This window comes from Juglans microcarpa x Juglans regia, chromosome 6S (genome assembly GCF_004785595.1).
Source record: "Juglans microcarpa x Juglans regia isolate MS1-56 chromosome 6S, Jm3101_v1.0, whole genome shotgun sequence".
NCBI lineage: Eukaryota > Viridiplantae > Streptophyta > Magnoliopsida > Fagales > Juglandaceae > Juglans > Juglans microcarpa x Juglans regia.
The window spans coordinates 22,145,883-22,172,163 of NC_054605.1; the positions used below are offsets into that span (position 1 = coordinate 22,145,883).

Consider the following 26,281-nt stretch of genomic DNA (forward strand, 5'->3'; position numbering starts at 1 on the left):
GAATTGTGAGCATGACTAAGCTGAGGAGAGGATGTCGAGTACCCTAGGGTAGTACTGTTAAAAGAAGGATTTCTGATGTCTTTTAAATTTGATATCGTTTAGATTTAATTATGTTTTTGGTTTAGTAGGACTTATGGATTTATCAATTTGGTATGTTATGACTACTGGGAGATTGTGGACCTCTTGGTTTATTATTATTGCAGTAATGACTTTGTGAAGTTTATAATGTGTTTACTTAGAAAATATGAAATTGATTATTGCTTATTAGATCTTTGGAGATTTTAGATATGTTGGAAGACATGTTTATAAGTGACATGTAGTAATTTTCAGACCCATCCAGTTATGGGGCATTACATCAATTCTTTAGATTGGACCAATCACTTCTCAAGGTGAAAATACAAAATATGAGATCCAAAGATAGAAGGAGGATCTCAAGCGTTATATTTCTTCTTCTTTCTGATGATGATAAGAAATCTGTAATCTCGTTAATATAAATTAACAAAATTGAGTCCACAGAAAAAAAAAAAAAAAATTAAGCCTTCCATGCACCAGATCGAAACTATTATTTTTAAATCCACATTTAGTAAAGACCCAAGTGAGTCATCGCGATTATGTTTACCGGGTCTACATTATCAACACATGATATGGAAAGACTCTTTTCTCCATTCCCCCCCTCCCACCTGTCGAGGACATTGACTCTGCCATCAACTTACAAATGGATCGTTTCCAACCTAATGACTATTTCCGCTATCATTTTGAACGATTTTAATGGGAAGTTATTCTCTCAAAATCACCATACACCACAAATTTTTTCCCTTCAAGTGCAAAAACAAAAATTAAAAATCCTGCGGTTTCCGGTTATAAAAAGAAGAGCAGTTTTTTACTTTAAAACACAGGGGAAAGAAGAAACTGTATTAACCTCTATTCTTAAGTTATATTCGAAGGGGAAAAAAATAAAAAATAAAAATGGGTGTTTTAATTCGCCCTTTACTTCTTCCATTTGTTCTTTTCTGTATGTTTCAAACGCCTGCCCTTGCCGTTAAAAAGGTAACTACATTTTGATTTTTTGATTCATATGATGGTTCTAAAGCTTTTGCTTTATGAGTAAGTAAGTTTTGAATGTCTGCGCACATGTGGGTGATTCATCTGTATGTTCCATTGAATCTGTGTTCTTAAGTCTTCCATCAATGACCCTACTTTTTTTATGCTTTCGATGCAGTCTTATATAGTGTACATGGGAGGACATTCAACTGTCCTGGAGTCTTCGTTTGCTGACGTTAAAGCTATAACGAATTCTCATTACGAGCTTCTTGGATCACTATTAGGAAGGTATAAAATCATGTGATAGCATGTTGTGAATAATAGTCTGTTTTTTTCTTCATATTGAAGAGGAATGTCAGTTTTGATGCTTGTAAATTTGTTGCACAGCCCTCAGAAGGCTCAGGATGCAATGTTTTACTCGTACCAAAGATATATTAATGGATTTGCAGCAAACCTCGAGGAGGAAGAAGCAGCAGAGATTGCAAGTGAGCAATACAGTTTTATACGTTGCTGTGTATATTTTTAATTTTTTTAAAAAAGAAAGAAAGAGGATTGATGACACAAATTTGCTCTGTTTTTTTTTTTTTTTTTTTTTTTTTTTGTGGTCGCGTCTCTGCTGCAGTATAAATGAATTTAAGACAGTTAAACACAATATGTGAGAACGGATTTGTTTTTGTCAATTGCAGAGGATCCAAATGTAGTATCAGTTTTATTAAACCAAGGAAGAAAACTGCACACAACAAGGTCATGGGATTTTATGGGACTTGAGAGAAATGGAGCAATTCCAGCCGATTCAGCATGGAACATTGCCAAGTTCGGGGAAAATACAATAATTGGAAACTTCGACACCGGTGAGTTATATATTCTTCTCGACTAGATCAATAAGATTATATATAAAATCCTAGCTGTTGTTATTTGTCAATTTGCACACAATCTTGGGGGACTTTTTCTTTTTGTGTGTATGTATTCTTATTAATGGCCGGGGTTCATGTGATATATATATATACACACACGTAGGTGTTTGGCCGGAATCGGAAAGCTTCAACGATGAAGGGATGGGTCCCATCCCGTCGAAGTGGCGCGGCGTCTGTCAAAGTGAAAACAATGATGGAGTTCGTTGCAACAGGTCATTTTATATAATTTTTTTGTTTTTTGCCTTTTGTTTTAGTGTCTCCAACCAAACATTAATGAACAGCTATGTATATATGTATGTATGTATGCATGCATGCAGGAAGCTGATCGGCGTAAGGTACTTCAACAAAGGTTATGCTGCATATGCAGCCAATCGCAATATTCAACTGAACGCCTCCACCTTCACAGCTCGAGACCACAGCGGACATGGAACCCATACCTTATCTACGGCAGGCGGTAGCTTTGTACCGGGAGCTAATGTCTTAGGATATGGTAATGGCACCGCCAAGGGTGGATCGCCCAAGGCCCGTGTGGCTGCCTACAAGGTCTGCTGGCCACCGGTCGATGGCGGTGAGTGTTTTGACGCGGATATCATGGCTGCCATTGATGCTGCAATAGCCGATGGCGTTGATGTGATGTCATTATCTCTGGGTAGCGGCCCTCAGGAATTTTTTGGAGATGGGATAGCATTAGCCTCCTTCCATGCTATTAAAAATGGCATCACTGTGGTTACCTCCGCTGGCAACGATGGGCCTGGTCCTGGGACTGTTACAAATATCGCGCCATGGATGCTCACGGTTGGAGCTAGTACCATGGACCGAGATTTCACTAGTTATGTTTCTCTTGGCAACAAGATGCATATCAAGGTATTTTTTTTTTTCCGTCAAAATATCGGCTAGCTAGCTAGCCTTTCATATATATTCATAAGAGAAACTGCAATTTTACTGACATATTTGATCCAAATGGTCGTTTAATTAATTTCTAGGGATCAAGCCTTTCTGTTACAGCCCTGCCGTCTGATAAATTATTTCCATTGACCAGTGCTGCAGATGCTAAAGCTGCTAATGCATCCGCTGATGATGCGTAAGCACAAATAATATTTAATGCTCCTGTCTTCCTTATATCACTAAACTAGGAATTATTTTGATTAAAATTCCCTTGCATGCATGCAGTCTACTGTGTCAGGCTGGAGCTCTTGATCCCACGAAGGTGAAAGGCAAGATTTTGGTGTGTATTCGAGGGTGAATGCAAGAGTTGACAAGGGGTATCAGGCTTATTTAGCAGGTGCTGTGGGTATGATATTGGCTAATAATGTGAGCGATGGGAATGGAATTCTAGCAGATGCTCATTTGCTCCCTGCTTCACATATTAGTTACACTGACGGCCAACATGTCTTGGCTTACATTCGCAGTACCAAGTACGCGCTATATACGACTTTGTCCTTCCCTGTCTTTCGCCATTTTTACAACTCATCATCATCTTTTTGAAACTCCATCGACAATATATACCAGTCGACAATTAATTTTATGTATGGATCGATCATGTGTATCATATATGTAGGAACCCAGTAGCTTCCATAACTCCTGTAATGACACAACTAGACACAAAGCCAGCTCCAATAATGGCTTCATTCTCATCAGTGGGACCCAATCTCGTTGAACCAGCAATCCTCAAGGTCTGGCTAATATTTAAGCATAACAGTCAATCATCTCGGTCGATAGATTTTCTTTTACTTTTTGTGATTTTTACTATACATATTATATATTTTTCTTTTTGGTACTAAAATTTCAGCCTGATATAACTGCACCTGGGGTGAGTGTAATGGCTGCCTACAGCGAAGCAGTAAGCCCAACCGATATAGAATTTGATAAACGCCGTGTTCCTTTCAATTCGGTCTCTGGCACTTCCATGTCCTGCCCTCATGTTTCTGGCATTGTTGGCCTCATTAAATCGGTCCATCCTAGCTGGAGTCCAGCAGCTATCAAATCGGCAATCATGACCACCGGTGGAAACATCTTACTCCATTAATATCTGATCATGATCTCTCATGCACGTAGTTTCATGCATGAAAATATCAATTAATTTATTATAATATTGATAATGACTTGTTAATTTTGCTTGCATGCATGCTGCAGCAAAAACCCGTGATAACAACATGCAGCCAATTCGGGACTCGTCCAATCTGAAAGCCACGCCACTGGATTATGGTGCAGGACATGTGCAACCAAACCGTGCAATGGACCCGGGACTGGTTTATGATCTCACTGTGGATGACTACTTCAACTTTTTATGTGCTCGGGGCTATAACAAGACCTTGATGCGATTATTTTCGGATAAGCCATATGAATGTCCCAAGTCTTTCCGCCTGGAAAATTTCAATTACCCTTCGATCACTGTTCCTAATCTCATTGCAAACCCCGTGACTGTTACGAGAACAGTAACCAATGTTGGTTCTGCGAACGGTGGTGCGTACAAGGTTAGTGTGAAGGAACCGGCAGGGGTTATGGTGTCAGTTGAACCTACTTCACTGGATTTTAAATCAATCGGTGAAAAGAAGAGCTTCAAGGCTACTTTCAAACTCAAGACCTCATCTAAGATTGAAGATTTTGTATTTGGACAGTTGGTGTGGTCAGATGGCAAACACGTCGTCAGGAGTCCTATTGCAGTCAGCTCCACTGGCGATCAAATAAAGATTAGCTAGGCCGTCATGAATTTAATTTATTAAATTATTTGCTACCTCTTCATCAAAATTAAATTATTTATAAGTACTTAGCTATGCATGCAATATGCATGCATTGTTTCTGAATAACAAATGAAATAGGCGTCTTTGTATTCATTCATAAGTTATGATTATGATTATTTTTATTTGTTATTTTTTTGGGTATTCGAGTATACGACTTTTAGTGGATTCTTCTCTTCCCCTGTTTCTTCTAGAAAAGCAAAAAAGATAAAACCTCGGGGAATAATAATAAAAAAAAAAACAACAACTCATTTCTGTAATCATATATAGGTAGATCCAAAATTAAAAAAGTACTTGTAGCAAGAAGAAGTGAATTGAAATAAAATTAAAATTAAAAAGAGAGAGAGAGAGAGAGAGAGAGAGAGAAGAAGAAGAAAAAAAAAAACAAAAAAAGCCAGTGAGAAGCACACCACGTATAGAGTAGCACAAATTAGTCTACTTCTCCTTTTGAATTGTACCACTCGTCAATGGGTTTAAATAGCTTAGAAGAAGATTATCGGTTCAGAATCTTTTGAATTTGTAATCAGAAATTGAATTATTGAAACCAAATATCACCCGCAAGACCCCAAAAAAAAAAAAAAATTGAAGTCTAAAAATGAATGAAGGTTGTCGTCAGCCACCAAAAAGAAAGCCTGCTGCCTGCTCTTCATTACCATCAAACAATTTAAGGGCTTGTATGACTGCATCTCTTCCAAACCCAAGCTCAACAAGCTTTGCCACTTTGTCTTCAAAAACAGGTCCCTGCAGCACCCATATAAATCATATCATATTTATCACCAAATTAATTACTAAATTAAGTTCATCAATCAATGTAAGCCCTTGGTTAGCAAGACCATATCGAGGTCAACAATCAAAATTCAATAGGATTTGCAAACCCTGCTGCTGCTAATGTTCTCCTATAGATAGTTGCAGCGATTAACCATGCAATAACATATAACAACCAACACAAATTAATTCCGCATGCAGTATGGTTGGAAAAATTCTTGATAGCAAGTTTACCTGGGCCACATCATCACGAGACCCGCCTGTACGCAAAAGATGACCAACAAAAGACTATGAATAAAATTATTGCATGGTCAAACAAGAAATGCATAATTTAGTATCCTATAGCAAATATTTTATTATACACCGTGACTAACCAGAAGATTGACCTCCTACCGGGACAACATTATTGCTCCTAACTGTTGTTCCTGATGTCCCCTGAAGAGCAGTAGATGAAAACAATAGTTAGAGACCAAAATGGTATTTTACTCATTGCTACTATACATCACCAAATGTACATTAGAAAACGAGAATTTTTTTTTTTTTTACAAGTAATAAGATATTTTATGGATCAGAAAGTAGGCATAGCCCAAGTACACTGGAAGTATACATGTGAATACACCTATTTAGGAACTAGAAACAGTTACAAGGAAGTCATGGAAGCTGAGACCATTCAAATCTAGAGCAATGGCCCACATAAATAAAGTCTTCCAAAAAAAAACTCCTAAACTCTTCCAAGGAGCGTTCATGATCCTCAAAATGTCTATCGTTTCTTTCACACCAAATGCAGCAAAGAATACATAAAGGAGCCATCTTCCACGAAAACAAGAAAAATTAAAGCATAATTTCCAGTAGCTGTGCTTGAAATGACAATAATGATATTTATTTTATTTTTCTGAAACATCATTTGCCCCATTGTTTTTTTTTTTTTTTTTCCAATAAATATCCTAGCCCAAAATTAAGGAACTTGTTAAGGTGAACATGACTTTCAAATTGCCCAAGGACTTCTCCTCTGATTCAGGAAATACATGTCCAAGGTCAAGTGCCTTCCTTAATTTGCGAAGATCTGTCATTCTAAAGATTTTAAACCCAAAATTAACTCCTATCTTGGTGTGGGCTTGTATCGACAAGACCAACTACTTTCAATTTAAACGCCTTGGGGGAATCTGTGTAAAGTTCACACTTTACTGAGCCAATAAATTGCCGCCGAAAGGCGACAAAGATTCAGCCAATTTCACTTTTCTTGAATCTATATTACCACTTGCACAAATTGAATGTGAATGCATTTTTCCTCTTTGCACAAATTGAACTGTAAAGTCCACACTTTAGTGAGCTAATAAAAATTCCAGCTGCGTTTAAAAAGTTTTGCGTAATGCATAGCCCCATATTACCATTCCCCCTAATCAAAATTGAATGTGCATTCAATGTTTACTGTGTAATTGTCACGGCTTTAAAAAGGGATACGGATGAATGGCTCTTTTTCTCTCCGTACATCCAAAAACTCTAATGAAGGAAAATCCTAGTTTTTTCTTCTGGTGATTTTCTGGTGTATGTAGTGGTAGTTAGTGATTGATTGTAGTGAGTTATGGGTACTGTGAAGCAGATTCTCATTGAATCTAAAGTTTTTGAGGTATTAAGGGATGGGAGGTTTGTTTATTTGATTGAGAAAGGATGGAAGGTGGTGAAAGAGATTAGACTGGGGTTAGGCACGGCATGGTGGTTCATCAAAGCGTTGGAGGATTGCTTGAAGACTGTGAGGAAGGACTTTTATTCTGCACATAGGGAAGGAGATAGGGGCTATGTTGCACAGAGGCATCACAACTCAAGAGGTTCCTTCATGGCAGTGATGGAATATGGCAGTGGTGGGTATCGAAACTTCTTATTCATACCAGAAGATAGGGAGGGAAGGGGTGGAGGAAGCTGGGGGAGACTATGAGGGAGGTTGCATGGACAGGTGGTCCTGTGCCCCAGCCACCACAACAACCACCATTTCGGTCATACCGAGAGGCACTGCTACACAAAGGCAGTACAAGGGGAGGCCATAGTTCTGACACCTTGACATGCTCAAGAGGTGGAGCAGGCCTGCAAAGGAGGGTCGCCACTTATGAGGGAGTGCAGGCTCGAGAGAAAGGTGATAGAGTGGTTGTCGGTTTGTTTGAGGAAAAGGAGTTGCGTGCACTACAGGAGATGAAATGTCAGATAGATTTGTTGCAACGGAATATCAATGGATTGTTACAGTGTGCAAAGGAGAAAAGACGAATGGGCTTGGGACTGGGAGTGGGCTGTGGTCCAAGTGATGATAAGAGGAAATTTGTTCCAGCAGGGGAAGAAGCTAGCATACGGGAAGAAGTCTTTTGTTGGGATCAGTTTGGAAAGAAGAATTTCGTGGGCCATGAAGAAGACTGGAAGGGGAAGAAGGTTGCTCATGGGCCGGGCCCAAGTAGAGGCCCACGTAAGGTCTGGAAGCAGAGAGGCCCGATTTCGGGCAGTGTATCAGGTGAACTAGTGGTACCCGATACTCCTACTCCGGGCCCGAGTGATGAGTCGAGTCTGACACAGAAAGGGCCGACCACTTCAGGCGACTCGGGTGGTGGTCTGTCGGTGGTCTTAAGGCCGCCAGAAGTGGAGGTGGGGGAAATTGTTGCAGAGGAACTGTGTATTGTTGAAGTGGAAGGCTCAGGAGGTGCTCAGGGAGGGCCGTCGTCGGGTGGGTTGTCTCAGACTATTCCGGCGAGCCTTGTCACAAACCTTGACCGGTCGATTCCCTTGGGTCAGGTACAACTAAGGTGGTGGGGGCAAATATGGCTCATGGTGAGCCTCTCGAGGGAGTCCGAGAAGGTCATTCTGCTGCTCTGGAGTGTGGGGGGGCAGATATGACTCACGGTGAGACTATGGTGTGTGGGGGTACGTCGGATAAGGGGGAGTTAGATGAAGGGCAGTAGTTGATGCTTTATGATCCTTGTGTAAACTCAAAAGAGGGGGAGGAGTCAGCAGGAGAGGATCCTACCCCTATAAGTATGATCCCTCCTAGTGTGTCCTCTGACTGGGTGTTGAAATTGCAAAGTTGTATGGGAATTTCGTGTGAGGGCTATGAAGAGCAGTTCAAGGCATTGATTATAGCCATGGAGGCAGGACATCAAGGTGCAGGGTCAAAAAGGGAGAGGGAGTTGAAGAGGTTGAAGTGGTCCATTAATTACGATGGAAATGAGGGAAGTGCAAGTCGTGGTAGAAACAAGGGGAGGGCTGGAATAGTTGATAAATGAAGCCAAAAATTCTGAGTTGGAATGTTAGGGGACTGAATGAGATTAATAAACGCCTTCGAATAAGAGCCTTATTAAGGCAATGGAAGTTGGACATCATTTGCTTGCAGGAAACAAAGTTGAAGCTTATCAATAGAAGAATTATTCGGAGTATTTGGAGTTGTCAATTTGTAGATTGGGCATACTTACCTTCGAAAGGGCCTCGGGTGGAGTGTTGGTGATGTGGGATAAGAGGGTGGTGGAGAGCATTGATGTGTTTGTGGGAGAATATTCGGTGGGGTGTTTTTATAAAAATATTGAGGATGGCTTCGTATGGGCTTTTGCTGGGGTATATGGCCCTAACTTAAATAGTGCGAGGAGGTTGCTTTGGGATGAGCTAGCTGGCTTATGCTCTTGGTGGGAGGCTCCTTGGTGTATTGGTGGGGATTTTAATGTAACAAGATTTCCCAACGAAAGATCAGGGGGGGAAGACAAAATCAAGCTATGGTGGACTTCTCGGACTTCATTTTTGAGTTAGATTTGATGGATATACCTCTTATGGGAGGTGATTATACTTGGTCGAATTATCAAGCTTGGTCAAGATTAGATAGATTCCTCATTTCTCCCTTGTGGGAGCTACAATATCCAGACTTAAGCCAGAAAAGACTCCCAAGGATATGTTCAGATCATTTCCCTGTCTTGTTAGATTGTGGTGGCATTCAAGGGGGTAGAAGGCCGTTCAAGTTTGAGAATATGTGGTTAAAAACGGAGGGGTTTGTGGATTTGATTAGACAATGGTGGAATTCATACTGCTTTGAGGGTAATCCAAGCAATGTATTGGTTGGGAAGTTGAAAGCTTTGAAGAAGGATTTGAAGACATGGAATGAATAGGTATTTGGTGATGTAACTATACAGAAGAAGAGCTTATTTCAAGAATTACAAAGCTTGGAGGGTGTAGAAGATGTGAACAACCGAAAAGATCAAGTAGTTTCTGAACTTGAACATCTGACTCTAATGGAGGAGATCTCGTGGAGGCAAAAGTCAAGGGCATTGTGGCTTCGGGAGGGGGATAAATGCACAATTTTTTCACCAAGTTGCTAATGCACATAGGAGGTTCAATTCCATTGAGTCCCTGAACATAGATGGTGGTGCATCCTCAGATCAGGTTGTGATAAAGGAGTATGTGGCTGGCCATTTCGAACATCTGTTGTCGGAATCTCAGACCTGAAGGCCTACTGTAGATGTTTTAGCCTTTGAAGCCATTGATCAAAATAGTTCGGCCTGGTTGGAAAGACCTTTTGAAGAGGAAGTGGTACAACAAGTAATCAGAAAAATGAATAAAGATAAAACTCCAGGTCCGGATGGTTTCACTATGGCTTTTTTCCAATCTTGTTGGGAAGTGGTGAGGGAGGATGTAATGTTGGTTTTTCAGGAATTCTTCACTTATGGCAAATTTGAGAAAAGCTTAAATGCTACTTTTATTGCTCTAGTTCCTAAAAAGGCTGGTGCAATAGAGGTACAAGATTATAGGCCGATTAGTCTTGTGGGTAGTGTCTATAAGATACTTTCAAAAGTCCTTGCTATTAGGATGAGTTCAATCATGACGAAGATCATTTCTAAGTCACAAAATGCCTTTGTGAAAGGGAGACAAATTTTGGACTCGGTCCTTATAGCTAATGAATGTTTGGACAGCAGGATCAAGTCGGGAGTTCCAGATATTATATGCAAATTAGATATGGAAAAGGCCTATGATCATGTTAATTGGGATTTCCTGATTTATATGTTGGGGAGATGTGGTTTTGGGGAAAGATGGAGGAAATGGATGAGGTATTGTGTGTCTACGGCTCGCTTCTCAGTATTGGTAAATGGGGACCCCGTGGGGTTCTTCAATAGTTCGCGAGGACTACGTCAAGGTAATCTATTGTCACCCCTCTTGTTTGTTCTAGTTATGGAGGCGCTAAGTAGAATGGTGTCGGCTACAGTAGAGGGAGGTTTTTTCTCTGGATTCTCAGTAGGAGATATCCACGGCTCTTACCATTATTTCTCACCTTTTGTTTGCAGATGACACCTTGCAATTTTGTGAGGCAAATGTAGGGTATATTCAATCTTTGAAGGCCATCCTACTTTGTTTCGAAGCGGAATCAGAGTTGAAGATTAATCTTGCTAAGACGAAGATGGTTGCGGTTGGTGATGTAAACAATATCAGAGGGTTGGCTGACATATTGGGTTGTGTGGTTTCTTCATTGCCAATGAAGTACCTTGGACTTCCGTTGGGGGCTTCCTTCAAAGCTAAGACAATTTGGGAGGTGGTGCTGGAAAAATTTGAGCGGAGGCTGGCCGGGTGGAAAAGATTGTATTTATCTAAAGGAGGGCGTATCACTCTTATCAAAAGTACTTTATCCAACCTTCCCACATACTACTTATCTTTATTTCCTCTTCCTGTAAGCATTGCAACTAGAATGGAGAAAATTCAACGAGACTTTTTATGGAGTGGAATAGGAGATGAATTTAAATTCCACTTGGTTGGGTGGGACAAGGTATGTTCTCCTTTGAGAGATGGTGGCTTGGGGGTTAGGAATGTGAGGGATTTTAATAAGGCCTTGTTAGGTAAATGGTTGTGGCGTTATAACAATGAGAGGAGAGCCTTATGGAAATGGGTGATTGACTTGAAGTATGGTCGTGATCGAGGGGGTTGGGTTTCTAAAGAAGGTAGGGGGTCTTATGGTGTGGGGCTATGGAAGTATATACGGAAAGGTTGGTGCTCCTTTGCTAGTAATACTCGGTTGTGTTTGGGGGATGGGAGTAGGATCAGCTTTTGGAAGGATGTGTGGGTGGGAGACACGGCCTTGAAGGAGGCTTATCCCACAATTTTCAGTATTGCAAGGGAGAAGGAAGCTACGGTGGCTGATTTGCGGATAATTAATCAAAGTTCACAAGAGTGGAATATTAGCCTTACTCGGGATGCTCATGATTGGGAAGTGACTAGTTTGGTGGAGTTTCTGAACTTGCTGTACAGCACTCCTATTGCGGCCACAACTGAAGATTTGCTGGAATGGAGACCCTCTAGGAAAGGGAAGTTCTCGGTACGCTCCTTCTATGACTCTATTACTATGCAACAAAGGCATAATTTTCCATGGAAGACCATATGGAGGAGTAAAGCACCAACCAAGGCAGCATTTTGTTTGGACAGCAGCTCTAGGGAAGATTATGACCATAGATAATCTTAGACGTCGTGACCTTATCATCACTGGTGCTGTTTGTGCAGAAATAGTGGTGAAACGACGGACCATCTACTCTTACATTGTGATTTTACTCGAGATATTTGGAGTTATTTCTTCAGCAAAATGGGAATAGCTTGGGTAATGCTGGGTAGGGTGGTGGAACTGTTAGCAAGCTGGAGAGGGATCACTGGAACACCACAGATCAAGGTTGTGTGGAAGATGACTCCCATTTGTATGTTTTGGTGTATTTGTTGTGAAAGAAACGAGAGGCTTTTTGAGGATCATGAGCGCTCCATGGAAGAGTTTAGGAATTTTTTCTGGAAGACTTTATTTTTGTGGGCCATTGCTCTAGATTTGAATGGCCTCAGCTTCCATGATTTCCTTGTAACTGTTTCTAGTTCTTAAATAGGTGTATTCACATGTATACACCCAGTGTACCTGGGCTATGCCTACTTTCTTTATCAATGAAATAATTTATTACTTATAAAAAAAAAAAAATGTTTACTGTGTAAAAAACCAGATTTTTACTGTGTAAAAAACCAGATTTTTACCTACAGTACAATGATCCAAATCATCAATCAAAAGTACATCATCAATGGTAACTTTCTCAGGAAAAGCATGCGATTGAAAGTAAACTCACCGGGGCTACTGAGCTAGATGCTTGTTTGGAGTACCTTTCTTCATCAAGAAAACGTGATGGGATATCTTTTTCTGAAAATAATGTATGATTTATTTTATTTTATTTTTGTCAGAGAGGTTGACCATAAAATATAGTTGAGTCTTTGTGAGTTGTAAATAAAAGCAATCAAGCATATTCGCAGAAATTGGTTGTGCTATTTAAGAAGACCAACCTTGCAAAAATGGTACAGAAACTTCTCCACCTCCAACTCTCAAAAGATTCTCCTTTAAGTCTATAATGCACTACAGGCATTAGCCCGAGTCAGAAAAGAATAATAAACACGGATAACTTCTTAAAATGGAACCAAGGAAATGGAGGGCAGGTACATAAGATATTAGACTGAGGATGCTACCTGGTGCTTGCGGAGCATATCCAGCCCGAAGAGGAACTCCATATTGGGAGCATCCAGTACCGTGAATGAGCAAGGGTAAAATATATTGCCAATCTACAGGAACAAAGTGAACAGGGGAAAAAAGTTAGACTCAGCATTGAGGATGATTAATAGATTGTTTTGTCAAAGAAAACTTTAACTAACCTAGCGATTGAATTAATAGTCAAGAGATTGAATTAGAATCCTCAATTAAAAAAAAAAAAAAAAGATAATTCTCTACTAGTAGAATACGAGACTGGAAAGTCCCAAGGCAACTGCATGCATAAAAGCATATGTATACACCTATGAACATACATGTGCACCACAGCACATGAACACACAAGCGGAAAGAGAAAGGGAGAGAGACAAAGCACCCCTAGTACCTAGAATGCACAAAGATATTCTGGCACAGTACCAAAAATAAGCAGCATAAAGTATTAATAGAAGACTAATAGATACATTACCTTGATTGGAGCAACATGTATACGGCCCAATATCTCTGATTGACCAACTCCATGAGCAATGCCCTTATAACGTTGATCTAAAAGCCTCAACAATCTGGAAAACACCATGGCCACAAAAACAGGCTTTTCAATTTCAAACTCTTCTTGTGGCATAAATTCTACTTCTACAAGGTGTCAGATAGTAGCATATTCTATGCTGATTGGCTATGCCTACTTTCTACCATCAATAAAGTTGTTATTTACCGATACAAAAAATTCTATGCTGCTTGAATTCAATCTCACCATATTAGATGGACATTGGGGCAAACCGTGGGAAATGAAAATCTCACACTTGGATTCAGTTATATAACTAGTTTCCAGGTTAAAATGATGGTAAAAATGCTAATGAATTCCTTTCTACAATTGATTCATAGGTGCTAATAAGTAGGCTTGAAAATATAAATATTCTATGAAACAAAAGATCACACTTAGAAGAATTAGATTTTATATGGAGCAGAGCAAGTTTGATTTCATGTGTTTTCAATTTACCCCATTAGCTAGCATTACAGAACCAGGTTTTTTATTTTTAAGGTAATCAAGAAGTTTTATTCATAAGAGAAGGCCAAGTCCAAGTACACAGGAAGTATACATGAGAACAAAACCAGGTATTCTATAAGAAAATGATAGATCAAAATCGGAGAATCAGATATAAAGCCTGTTTACCATGCCCCCTAACTCGTATAATGAAAGATGACAATGACTTTAACCGTGCCCACTAACTCTTATACTAAAAGATGATATTATCACTGCCAGTGTAAAGCAAATAACAGCAATTGGATATACAAAAGCACATACCCACAGCGCTCGGCACAGCTTTTCGATATTATTGTTGATTGGGCTCCACTGTCAACAAATGCCTGAAACATAATGAAAAGAAGTTTTCAGATAAAGTGCTTTGCCCAGTCAATGAAGGGTGGGATTAACAAGAGAATTTGAAGGGGAATGCATAATTCAAAATGACTCCAATATAATTCCATTGCATATCAGATTCTGGCGTAAATCTCATCGAAACACATCTGAAAGTAGGGGAGTCCAATAATGTAAGATGTTTAAAAGTAAAGAAAAGTGACCAAGCAACCCAAACAATGAATTGAATAAGTTCATCCTGAGATATTTTTCACCCTAGTTACCTTCAATGGGACACCATTAACCTCCATGTCAACATACAACATAACCTGAAAAGTTGAACAAGAATATTTAAAATTAATTAAAAAGGAAATTATTAGGAGAAACAGGAGGTCCAAGACAATACGCACCACCCTCGCAAAAGCTTCAGGGTTATGTTCAAGGGCAGCTTGCCAGTTTTCATCGATTCCTTTCTGAAAAGAAGTTAAAAAAATGGGGTAAATATCCGCACTATGCATCCACTGTTTTGTGGAAAGCCAAAACATTATATGAGAATACATAATTACATAAAAGGATACAGTCCACAAAAATATTATATGCGAGTGTATTAGATGTACATAATTACATAAAAGGATATATTCCAAAAGTATGAAGAATGAACGAAATTACAGAGTTTCAAGCAATAATTAGTTCATGTAATCACTTAAAAAACAAGCTTTTATAAGAACATTATGAATCAATATGGTAAAAATTGTAAAGATATCATTATTCTAAAAAACAGATATTAGTTGGTACCATGAATATCATATTCCTTTTCTTAAAATTTACTCAAATTTATCCTACATGGCACTGAATTACAAATCATGACTTCTAGAATGTTGAATCAATGTTAACACTGTTTGCAGAAAACTGATGTCTGTAGACACATAGTAAAATTTTAAATTAACAAAAGAATCTAAAGGCATAAAAATTCTTCAGCAATTACTCCTAGAGTAGTTGTGCAATAGAAAACTTAATTATTATAATTTCAACAATCATAATGACCTAAACATCTCAATAGTATGAAAAAGATGCAGATTGCAAGAGTACAAACAAAAGTCACACGCCACCAACCACACCAACGAATCAGTTGAGAGGAAGCATTTTATGCATTGTCACTAGAAAAACTATCACATATGTTGAAATAATAAAACTGACCTGGAGAATGGCAGCTTCAATTTTCTTTTGTGCTTCAACATCAAAAGGATCTGCATAAAGAAGGGCCTATATCACAAAATAAAACGGACATATATATCAGTTTCTTACCTATAAAAAAACTACTGAAAATAAAAACTTCAAGGATTTCTATAAGCTTCTCCATCTACTAATCGCCAACAACTTAAATTGCTCTTGTTAGAACTTACAAATTTTATTTTTTGATAAGTAAAAATATTATTCATATATCAATAGGAGTAACTAAGTACACTGGACGTATTCAAGAAAACACCTAACCCATACTAGAGAGCTTCTAATAACCCAAAAAGCACGTGAAAAACTACCCAAAACACACCAAGTCCGAATTGGAATAGAACACACCTCCCCAACCCCTTGTTTCCCGTAAGACTAATACTCCACCTGAAACTCCCTCTACGAGAATGTATTCATAATGCCCTCCCTTTAACTATAATTATAATTTAACCACATCTTATTAGCATATAGTAAGTACATAGATATATAGATTTGTTTTAAATTCCATAATGATTTAACAAATAGTAAAGGAATGAGAGGTGTTTTAATAATAGGGAACGCAATGTAGAAGAACTCTGGGAACTTTTTATGTGTTCCTTGTTTAGTTGGTTTTCAGCTATTGTACTCAATGGAGGGGCTGTCAATGAGTTTTTGTCCTCGTTTTTCTAGTATTAGAATGTATTTAAGTGTTTCTTTTGTATACTTCCTGTGTACTTGGGCTTCGCCTATTGCATTTTATGAATATATTTTAATTATCAAAAAAAAAGAAAAAATAGTAAGTACATAGACATATAGAAATCCCAAGAACCTAAATGCCATAATGATTAACAATGTGACATAGACAATAAAGGCCAACAAAGAAGAAGATGAGTTAGAGCCCCCCGATAAGCAACTTACAAGCTCTTCTTCTTGTTGAATTCGTAATTTAGATCTCTGGCGATGACGCTCTCGTAAAAGTTCTTGCAATCTATTGAGATCATTCCCTAGAACAACTTGCGCTAATTCAGGATCACTCTGTAAGTTTGATATACAATTTAGATTGTCAGAAATTATAAGTTCAGAACATAACTCAGAAATTAATTGGGAAAATCAACAGCAATATAAGTGTTCCTTCTCATTGAAGAAAACAAATGCACAATGAGTTAAAGTGCAAATAAAATAAGGACCAAGCCGGGACTTAAGCTCCCATACATGATCTGATTGCAGATTTCTTCTCTTCAAATAAATTTTTTTTTTAATAAGTAAATCCATTTCATTGAAGATCACAGACACACAACCCTAGTACACAAGCTGTATACAAGAAATTATCCCTTTAATGGATAAAAGAAGAACAAAAATCCATAAATTCAGCAATATCGTCAGAATTGAGAAATATTACATGCAGCAAATCCCAATTTGAAAAAGCAAAGAATAATCTGGAGAAAAAAGATCAGCATTTTACCTGAAACAACTGAGCCATAATGTTTGAGTCACTTCGAACATGCTGCTGGAAAGCACCAGGGTTCACAGCAGATCCATCTGGATTGAAGCCCAAATTATTCGTAGACGGACTGAAATAACATTAAATTGTAAGAGTTGGATAGAATAAAGCTTTAGACTCTGATTCAATACATAACATTTATTTGAATACAAGGACCCAATAGCAAAAAAAGGGGAAAAGTTTACAATAATATACTAGTGAAGTAATTTACAAGATTTCCTAAAATAATGTACAAAAGATGCCATCTATTAAGCCAAAATGAAACATTAGTGTGCTTCATGAGACGGAGATTTCATGTTACATTTGAATTAAACCGTTGACAGAGGATAAGTGGAACTTCTATACAAATAATATCAATCTAACATCTTTTGTAGCTATCCTACTGTAGTTCTGGCTGCCTGTAACTTCATCAAAATAAAAACCAAAACAAATATTTTATTACTCTTGGTCGTGTGGGTTGCCAAAACATTCGAAGCCTAAGGGAGTAACGCAATGTAGCATAAAGAATGAAAATATATACATACGTAGATGCAGCAGTGGAGACCATCATCACCAAATCGTCATCTTTCACACCTAATGCACTCAATTTCTCAAAATTCCTCATCTCCTTCCCATTATACAGCAACTGTTGTTGCTTAAGTGGCACACTTATCTGCTCATATGCAAATTGAGATCAAATTAGCATTTTGGAAAATAAAACCAAGAACTAAAAGCAGCTTTCCCTCACCCCAATAACCCCCTTTGGTTTTCTAGAAAAACAAGTAACCGGTGATCAACCATACATAAATAAATATACATCCATATTGCGGTTGCTTATTTCACAATCCGCGTGTATTTTTCAATTATATTGAACTTGACGCTAAGTAAGCGATACTGAAAAAGTAGTGGAAGATCGAAAACTCGAAGCCACAAACTTCCACCCCAATATTTTATCAGCAATCAAACACAGCACAAGACCCAAAACATAGAAAGAGCGTATTAAATAGATCTTACCTCCACTTCAAGCAACGCTTTCACGTTTTCAACCTATAGCCAAAAACCAAATTCAAGAAGAAAAAAGGCCGGAATTAATGAATGAGTATCAGTTAAGGAGATACATATAATTACGCGTACAGGTATGTATGCGTGTGTAAAAAGACAGGATTTTGGAGTTACGGTTTCGTGAGGATCGACGTCGACGGTAATGATCTGCTCGTCTGCGGTCATTACAGTGATCTTCATCTTGTTCGCTCTCTTGGTTATAGGATTGGATCTGACTTCTCCCCGTGAATCTGTGCGTCTGTATTTTATAGGAATTAGCGCCGTACTTTGGAAATATGGGACCGGACAAAGAAAAAGAAAAAAGAAAAGGGAAAGGGTTGGAGGTTTCGTAGCCCACGAGGTTTTTGTATAGTTATTGTGGAAGTGGGAAGTCGGATAGAGTTCTGAAGAAGTCGTTGTGTTGAATTAAGAATTGAGTTTACTGTCAGCGACCAGTTGAGTCCAGTTAGGAAAATAACATTGCTTTGCTTCTCTCCAGTCTGGTGATAAATTAAACAGTTCTTTTATATATAATCGATAAATATAATCAGCGTGTAATCGTGTATATCATATCATATTTAAAATAAATTTTTCCTCTCTCATCAGCTAGGTCTCTCTCATAAGATCGATCTTTCTCTCTCATCAGCTCGGTCTCTCTCTCATCAAGTATCTCCACGTCAATCACATTTACACGCCATTTACACCAAGCACTTGCAACAAGCATTTTTCTAAATTAAAATATTGCAGAGTACTTCATTCATTTAAAACCGTCGCAATCTCTAATTTTTTTACTTTTTACTTTTTATTTCTTTTTTATTTGGTGAAAGATTGTTATGTTGAAACCATTAAAGAGTAATTTAGGCAAACCATCGGCTAGTTGTGAGTGATGACCATGAATAAACTCGTTTATTTTTATGATTATCTTATCTTATTATTATATTTTTTTAGATTTTTACATAAAAGAAAATAAATAATTTAACTTTTTAAAATTTTAAAATAAAAATAGTATTAAAATATATATTCTAATAATATTTTATTCAACTTTTAATTCTAATCTCAACTCATCTCATCTCATCTAAATCAAGCTAATAAATCAACAGCAATCCCCAAACACACAAAACCAACCCTAGTAAGTAAGCATCTATCCATTTTTTTTTAAATATATCTAGATTGCCCCTGAAAGTCGATCCACGTGCCCTTTTTCTTATCTAAAGAAAAAAATTCACCTTTTTATAAGAAATAGATTAATCTTTTTCTCAATTAGTTTATTGTTTGGATTTAGATCCAAGTTTTTCGTTAATTATCTGATTACAAGATCATGGCAAAGGGAACTGGGATTCCTGGTCTATTGGAAATGGTACATGATGCCACCGTACTTAGTTTTTTTCTTACATTCTTTTGATGGATGGATGGATGGATTGATTGATTTTAGCGAAAGAAACAATCATGACCTATGACAAATGCACAATTCCTGATGTTGTTGTTGCACGTCATAGATATCATGACATGGTAGGGTGTCATACATAATATTGCTGCTTTAGGTTTAGCAGTGCAGTTTTGCAATTAAGGCAATTTATGTTATGTAATGGCAATTTAATGTATTTGGCGATTCGTGTATAGATCAGGTTGAAAGATAAGCACATTTCCATAATTCTATATTATTATATTGCATAAGTATCATTTTATGCACATAACAAGGGAATCTTTCTGTTACAAATAGAAAAGAATAAAAAGAATAAGTCCTCTTCTAGAATATACTAATGTGACTCTGTTGAAATATTCACAACAGAATGGTCTATGCCAATACGCCCCCATCGAGTCCAGTGGAGTGTCACCAACAGTGAGAATCGATTTTTGGTGATGTTTGGTACATGAAGTAAATTATGTAAAAAAATATGAGGAGGAGTTTGAGGAGAGAGTAGAGCCACCGAGATGTTGAATAGGTAGGCATGCTCCATCTCCAATGTGAATTGCCTCACTACCATTGTACTGTTCAGATGATAAATTCAAGTTGCTCAGGTCGTTGGCGATATGGTGAGTGGTAGCTGAGTCAGAGTACCAAGAGGTGTCGGTGAAGAATATGGGTGTGGTATAGTTGGTTGAGAAGGATCTCGGTGCATCTTTTTGGTTTGAATGATCAAAACGGTGTCAACATTGGTGGGTAACATGCCTAAATTTATTGCATACTTGGCATTTGAGTCAAGGGCTACCGTGTATTTGTTGAAAAGTTCCTGAGAAAGTGAGAGTGTACCTGCCACCACGACCATTAGATCGACCTCTGCCTCAGCCTTGTCTGCCACCACGAGAAAAAGTTCTTTCGCGTTGATATCTTCCTCTACTAGCACTATAATTAACAGAGGGTTCAAAAATATTTTTGGAAGAGTGAGTTATACGGCTATCATGTATAAGCAGTAGCTGATAGAGTTCATGGGAATAAAGTGGTTCGAATCTAGTAGTAACAAAAGTCACAAAGGACTCATAAGCTGAACCTAAGCCAGTAAGCAAATAGATAACAAATTCCTTGTCTGAGATAGGGTTCCTAGTAGAAGCTAATATATCAGTAAGTGACGTAACCTTCCTAAAGTAATCAGAGGTAGATTGATCTCCGTGAGAGAGGTTAGTAAGCTGAAACCTAATTTGAAACTCCTTTGCTTGTGAATGAGAGGCAAACATGGAGGCTAGAGAAAGCCACAATTCTCTTGTTGTAACAACAGAGAGCACATGTCCAATAATCGATTCGGAAATAAATGAAAAGAGGACACTAAGAACCAATTGATTAGTTCGTGTCCAAGAGAGAAAATTTGGATTTTTTTTTTTTTTTTTTGTGGACCATAAGAAACAGTAGATAGAAATTGAGGAGGACATGGAAGTGTGCCATCAAAATAGCAATAGAGATCTTGTCCTTTAAGGTAAGCTGATATTTAAACTTTCCATTAAAGAAAATTGTTTGTTGTTAGCTTGATAGTAACAACATGGAGAAGGATGAAATAATGGAGGAATTTGGTTGAGCAAAGGAGGGAGACGTGTGTGTAGCCATGGATTAAGAAGACTGCTAGTCAAGCAGCTCTTATACCATATTAGAGAGGCACATTTCTAGAATTTTATATCATTGTATTGCATGAGTAAGTATCCTTTTATACACACGACAAGGAAATCTTTCAGTTACAAATAGAAAATAATAAAAAGAATAAGTTATCTTCTAGAATATACTAATGTGATTGGTGAAATATTCACAACATAATGATTTATGCTAATACATGCACTATGGGTGTTGAAGCACATTATTAGTCACATCCAAAAACTACAGGGTCTTTTTAAACAGTGCTAGTGCAAGTATATATGTGTGTATATATATATAAATTTTATACCATTTAAGCACTTGTCTCTAGTGTCTGATGCTTTTGAAAATCTGTGTATATGTTTTCATTTATTTTAAGGACTTTTGCTAAATTTGGAACATATCTATCCTATAAATATATCAATATAATAAATACCGATCTCAGATAATGAAACATTCAGAAAGCCAAATGGGTGTGTTTGGGAGAATGTTAACTACGAGTGTAATACTGTAACTAATAGTGTCATGTAGTAACGCCTTAAATGGGTGTGTTGAGGAGTAGTGTGGTGTGGTCTGTGGTTTATTTTTTCAGCACTCTAGGCTCCAAGTGTGGGATTTGTTTGGTTGTTAAATCAAATTCAATTCATTTCAAAATAATTATTTATGGAACTTACTACTTTTTTAATTTTACATAACAAATTTAAACTCATCTCAATCAGTTTATATATTTCAACTTAAAAAATTAAACTCATATCAATCTAAAAAAGATAAACCCATCTCAATAGAACCCATAAAATACTACTATTTATATCTCAACATTCAAACGTAGCCAAGTGTGAGTATGTGTGTGCTATAAGATTTGGTTGACTCAATGCACAGCTTTTATTTTTTGGGAAACAATGTAGAGGATTTTATGGGTTGAAATGGTATTTACAATTGTAAAGTGCGCAAGCGTTACACAATTTTTTTGAAAAAAAATGAGTAAATACGGTATCCACATAAAAAAAAATTTAATTTTTTTTAATAATATATCCCACTATTTTTCAAAATAATTACGTGACGGTTACACTCGACATTGTATGTAGCATTAGGAGTTGGCAACATGCGCTCTTTTATCAATTACCATACAAATAATAACATAAAGAGAAAAACTTCAAATCGGATGGGTGACTTTGCTTGTTTCACACCCCGCCAATGAAATTAAGACACGTAATAACTCATGAGATTTTACTGTAAGTGTGAGCCCAGTGTAAACCCTCTTCTCAACTCATCGTCTTCTCCCTCACTAATCTCCCTCTTCTCAACCCATCCTCTTCTCCCCCACAACCCATTGTCTTCTCAATCCCGAAAATCTCCCTCGTCTCAACCCAATGGTCTCAACTCGTCGAAAACTTCACTGGAGCTCTATCGAACCTATCCCATCCCATCTCTGGAACCCACTCCCCAGTCGAACTCACTGAATCACATTGAACCACCTAAACCTGTAAGTCTCTTTTTTCTATTGCAATCTTCTTGTTAAAATATTGTCTGGTAAGATTAATGTTTGTATTATTTAGAATATATATAAAGCTTGGTCTGTATTGAATAATCTTATGGTATTGATGGGAAAAATTAGTGGATATGACATTTTTGTAAGAGTTAGTTCTGGTTATGTCTGATTTTTTGTTTGTTCGTTGGTCTCTGTTGGTCCCTTTTTTTATCCGTTTTTGGAGATGAGGAAGAGAGTACCCAATTTTCTAATTTGTTCTGCCCAGAGAGAATGCCACAATGGTGCTTTAATAGGTTGGATAATAATATGTGTATTCCCTCGCGACTTTCCATTAAAGAGCATCGAAGGAAGGGGATAAACCTTTAGCAGAAAATCTAAAGAAAGAGTGGATGCCACGTGGCCTATTGACTAGCAATAAATGAGAGAGTTAGAGCATTGGCTATAATATCAACTTTTGACTAGGTGAGTTCACATTAGATTAGCCATTATAAAGTTAAAATAATAATATAATAATATTTTTTTTTTGCAAATACAATTCATATATTTCCTAGATCTTCATACTTTGTAGAAATAATATGTCTACTCTATCAATATTCGCAATCGGTAGAATAAATAATGTACATATCATGCATGTTTTACCATTCAAAGAGAGAGGAAAGTGATGAAATAATAAAATATTGCTTTCTATTTTGAATAGTAGCTAGTCATGTTTGGAGAGGACTTAAGATTTACTGTAATTCAAGTCTTAAGCTTTGGATCATTGGCTAGTCCAATGTGAAAGCTTTTTCTCACATCTAGCTAAAGTTTAGACTTGCATTGACATTTAGCTAGTCCATTACCAATGCTCTTAGTCATATGAAACAGATTGATTTGAAATTCTGAAGCCAATCCAACTTTAGACTTCTATGATACCATGCGTTAAGCAACATAAATTCATTGGCTTCAAGCCTTTAGCTGGGAAAACTTTACAGCAACTAATTAATTTTAGCTGGAGTTACTTGTAACTCAGCTTACCAGTGGAGCAAACATGGTCAATTTTGATTGCCAATTAACAATATGCTATTTGATTGGTAAACCTCAAGGGATAAGAGCACAATGCGGTTCTAACCTGGTTTATTTTTAAGACTAAAACTCAAAAATTTGAAAATCTCACATCTCATTATTACAATTTTATCAAATTTTCATATAAAATAAAATAAACAATTTAACTTTTTCAAGTTCCAAAAGAAAAATAATATTAAAAAATATATTCTAACAATATTTTATTCAACTTTTTAATTTTAATCTCAACTCATCTCATCTCTAAAAATAAATGAGACTCTTCGATCATTTGTCCTTATTTGATATGAATTGAAATTAAAGAACAAGAAAATAAATAGGACCAAAGGGCAATCATTCTTTTATCCTGATTTGATCATTTGTCACAGATGATAACTTTAGAGAAGTTGCTTTAACTTTAAAATGTGGTGGCTAAAGTGAGAGTGCTATTGAAGGTTAATGCGATTGAGCTGTACAACCAATATATTGGAAACCAATCCTGAAGGTTAATGCAATTGTCTTAGGTAAAACCAATATATTTCTCATAATTGTAAACTCGGGGAATATTGTTTCAAATCCAATAGATATACTATTTAATTATTCCTTGATAGTAGATATATGGTTTTCTGCCTTTTTATTTAATAAAACAAAATAATTCATAAAATGTAAAAGCTTATTTACTCTTTTTGCTCATTAAAAATAAAAAATAAAAAGATATTATGATTTTGAACAATACAGTCACAAAAAATGTTCATGGGCTGGAACCATATATTTGATACTACAAATATTTTGCCTGGATGAACATGTTAGAAGGATAAGGGGTATCTTTGAACACTTGGAATCCTTCAGGATTTTGTAAATAGTCTTCTTAAAAAAAGATATTGAGATGTTGGACAATACAACCGCGAAAAATGGAAGTCAAAGTAACGCAAATCAGATTGATTAATTTCTCTATTTTTTCTAAACATCGCTTCTGTCAATACAAAGTAAATACACCCACAATTGCAAATATAGAGCAAATATATCCACGTTGGCATCAACTACAACCCCAGCCTCTGCCATTACAGAGCAACAAATACACTCAGTCCAGTTTAAAATCATCATATTCATGTAATATTTTCATTATTTACAGAAATTACGAGCGACGACGAGTAACTCTAAGAAGGAGGATGACGAGTGACGAGTGACGGGAGGGGTGGTGAGAGATTGGGTTTTTTTTTTTGGGGGTTGGGGGAAAGGCCATAGAGGAGAATTGGGTCTCTTATGTGTCAAATTCTTATTAATGGGTGTGAAACTAAAAAGTTCACTCGACCGGCCTGTAGCTTCTCCCTAACATAAAACTATGCAGTGCAATAGTCCAGTCCAGAAGTGGACCAACAATAATTACAACTTACAATACCACAAAAATGCAAACAATAGTTACAATACCAATTATTTTCTTTTTTCTTTTTTCAAAACAAGAAAAGAAAAAAAAAAAAAGAGAAAATAATTAGACAATATCGCGTCAGTCCGACTTATAAAAATAATTCATGTTTTAAAAAGAATTATTATTTATCTTTCTAATTAATATCCTCTACCATGACATAAAAGAGTAAAAACTAAAGTAAGGAATAATTTGAATTAAGAGATGAATTAAAAATATTTGTAAATAATAGAATAAAAATTGAATTATTTATTAGATTATGAAGACACAACTTTGAATAAAATCACGAAATTAAAAATAGTAAAGAAACATATAAGAACCTCAATACTTTTAAAAGGTGGAATTAATTTTAGATGCAAGAGACAAACAAATAATGTCTGGAGTATCCAATTTTTTTTTTTTATAAAATTATAATAATTCATAATTTAAGTCACAAAAACCAAAAAAGTCTCGAGAATTATTTTTTCCTTTGAAAGTCTTCTTCGGCTGTATTTAGATGTTAAAATAAGTTGAATTGAGATGATAAAATATTGTTAGAATATTATTTTTTAATATTATTATTATTTTAAAATTTAAAAAAATTGAATTATTTATTATATTTTGTGTTAAAATTTGAAAAAATTATAATGATAAATTAGAATGAGTTGAGATGGATTAATGATCCAAATGAAGCCTTCGTCGCATTTAAACAGTGTGATTCAATATATTTTGTTAATGATTAAAAAATATTAAAAAATAATAAATAATAAGAAAAAATAATTAAAAATATAAAAAAAATAAAATAAAAAAAATAATAAAATATTCTCAAAACACTCCACTCTCCAAACGAGACAATAGCTTTTCCTGTAGCTGCTCTCCCAAATCCAAAAGGTGGGTCTACACCTACTACTGGGCTCTGCCAGACTATTTTAAAATTTTTTTATATAGTATTTTTTTAATTTTTTTTTTAAATGTAATAATTATAATTGTGAGTATATAAATATCATATAATTATTTTAAAAAAAATAAATAAATATGATATTTATATAAAAAAAAATTAATTTTTTAATAATAAATTTTATTCTTTTTTAAAGTAATTATGATGTTTATATATTCTATAATTATATATAATATTATTTTATTTTTTTAAAAAGTTTCCACTCCTATTAAAAAACACTTTCTTAGGTTCTGAGTAAAAAAAAAAAAAAAAAAAAAAATTTGCAGGGGATCCAGCATTTTCCAACCCCCAAAAAT

The 26,281-nt window shown here is 36.4% G+C and overlaps 2 protein-coding genes across 4 annotated transcripts; one reads left to right on the forward strand and one right to left on the reverse strand.

Annotated features, from left to right (window-relative positions):
- Positions 1-892: 892 nt before the first annotated feature.
- Positions 893-4,781, forward strand: LOC121237213 (subtilisin-like protease SBT5.4). The gene is given in 12 exon segments (XM_041133846.1): positions 893-1,047; positions 1,220-1,329; positions 1,429-1,526; positions 1,728-1,892; positions 2,059-2,167; positions 2,273-2,819; positions 2,939-3,036; positions 3,126-3,193; positions 3,196-3,370; positions 3,514-3,628; positions 3,745-3,958; positions 4,089-4,781. Coding segments are annotated over 12 exon segments (2,346 nt in total). The 5' UTR covers positions 893-966; the 3' UTR covers positions 4,655-4,781.
- A 328-nt stretch (positions 4,782-5,109) lies between these two features.
- LOC121237214 (protein DNA-DAMAGE INDUCIBLE 1) lies at positions 5,110-18,458 on the reverse strand. 3 transcript variants are annotated; one of them, XM_041133847.1, is made up of 16 exons: positions 18,176-18,458; positions 18,014-18,046; positions 17,545-17,672; positions 16,982-17,090; positions 16,438-16,554; positions 15,511-15,576; positions 14,724-14,786; positions 14,598-14,642; positions 14,263-14,324; positions 13,429-13,522; positions 12,947-13,039; positions 12,767-12,836; positions 12,556-12,626; positions 5,833-5,893; positions 5,693-5,718; positions 5,110-5,437 (listed from the first exon to the last, which is right to left on the reverse strand). In XM_041133847.1, exons 1-16 carry the CDS (start codon positions 18,239-18,241, stop codon positions 5,306-5,308), a joined length of 1,236 nt encoding a protein of 411 aa, XP_040989781.1. In that variant the 5' UTR covers positions 18,242-18,458; the 3' UTR covers positions 5,110-5,305. The 3 variants fall into 3 exon arrangements, with proteins under 3 accessions (XP_040989781.1, XP_040989782.1, XP_040989783.1); XM_041133848.1 differs by having other exon boundaries at positions 5,110-5,434; positions 18,176-18,455; XM_041133849.1 differs by lacking the exon at positions 5,110-5,437 and adding an exon at positions 5,454-5,589 and having other exon boundaries at positions 18,176-18,457.
- Positions 18,459-26,281: the final 7,823 nt, after the last annotated feature.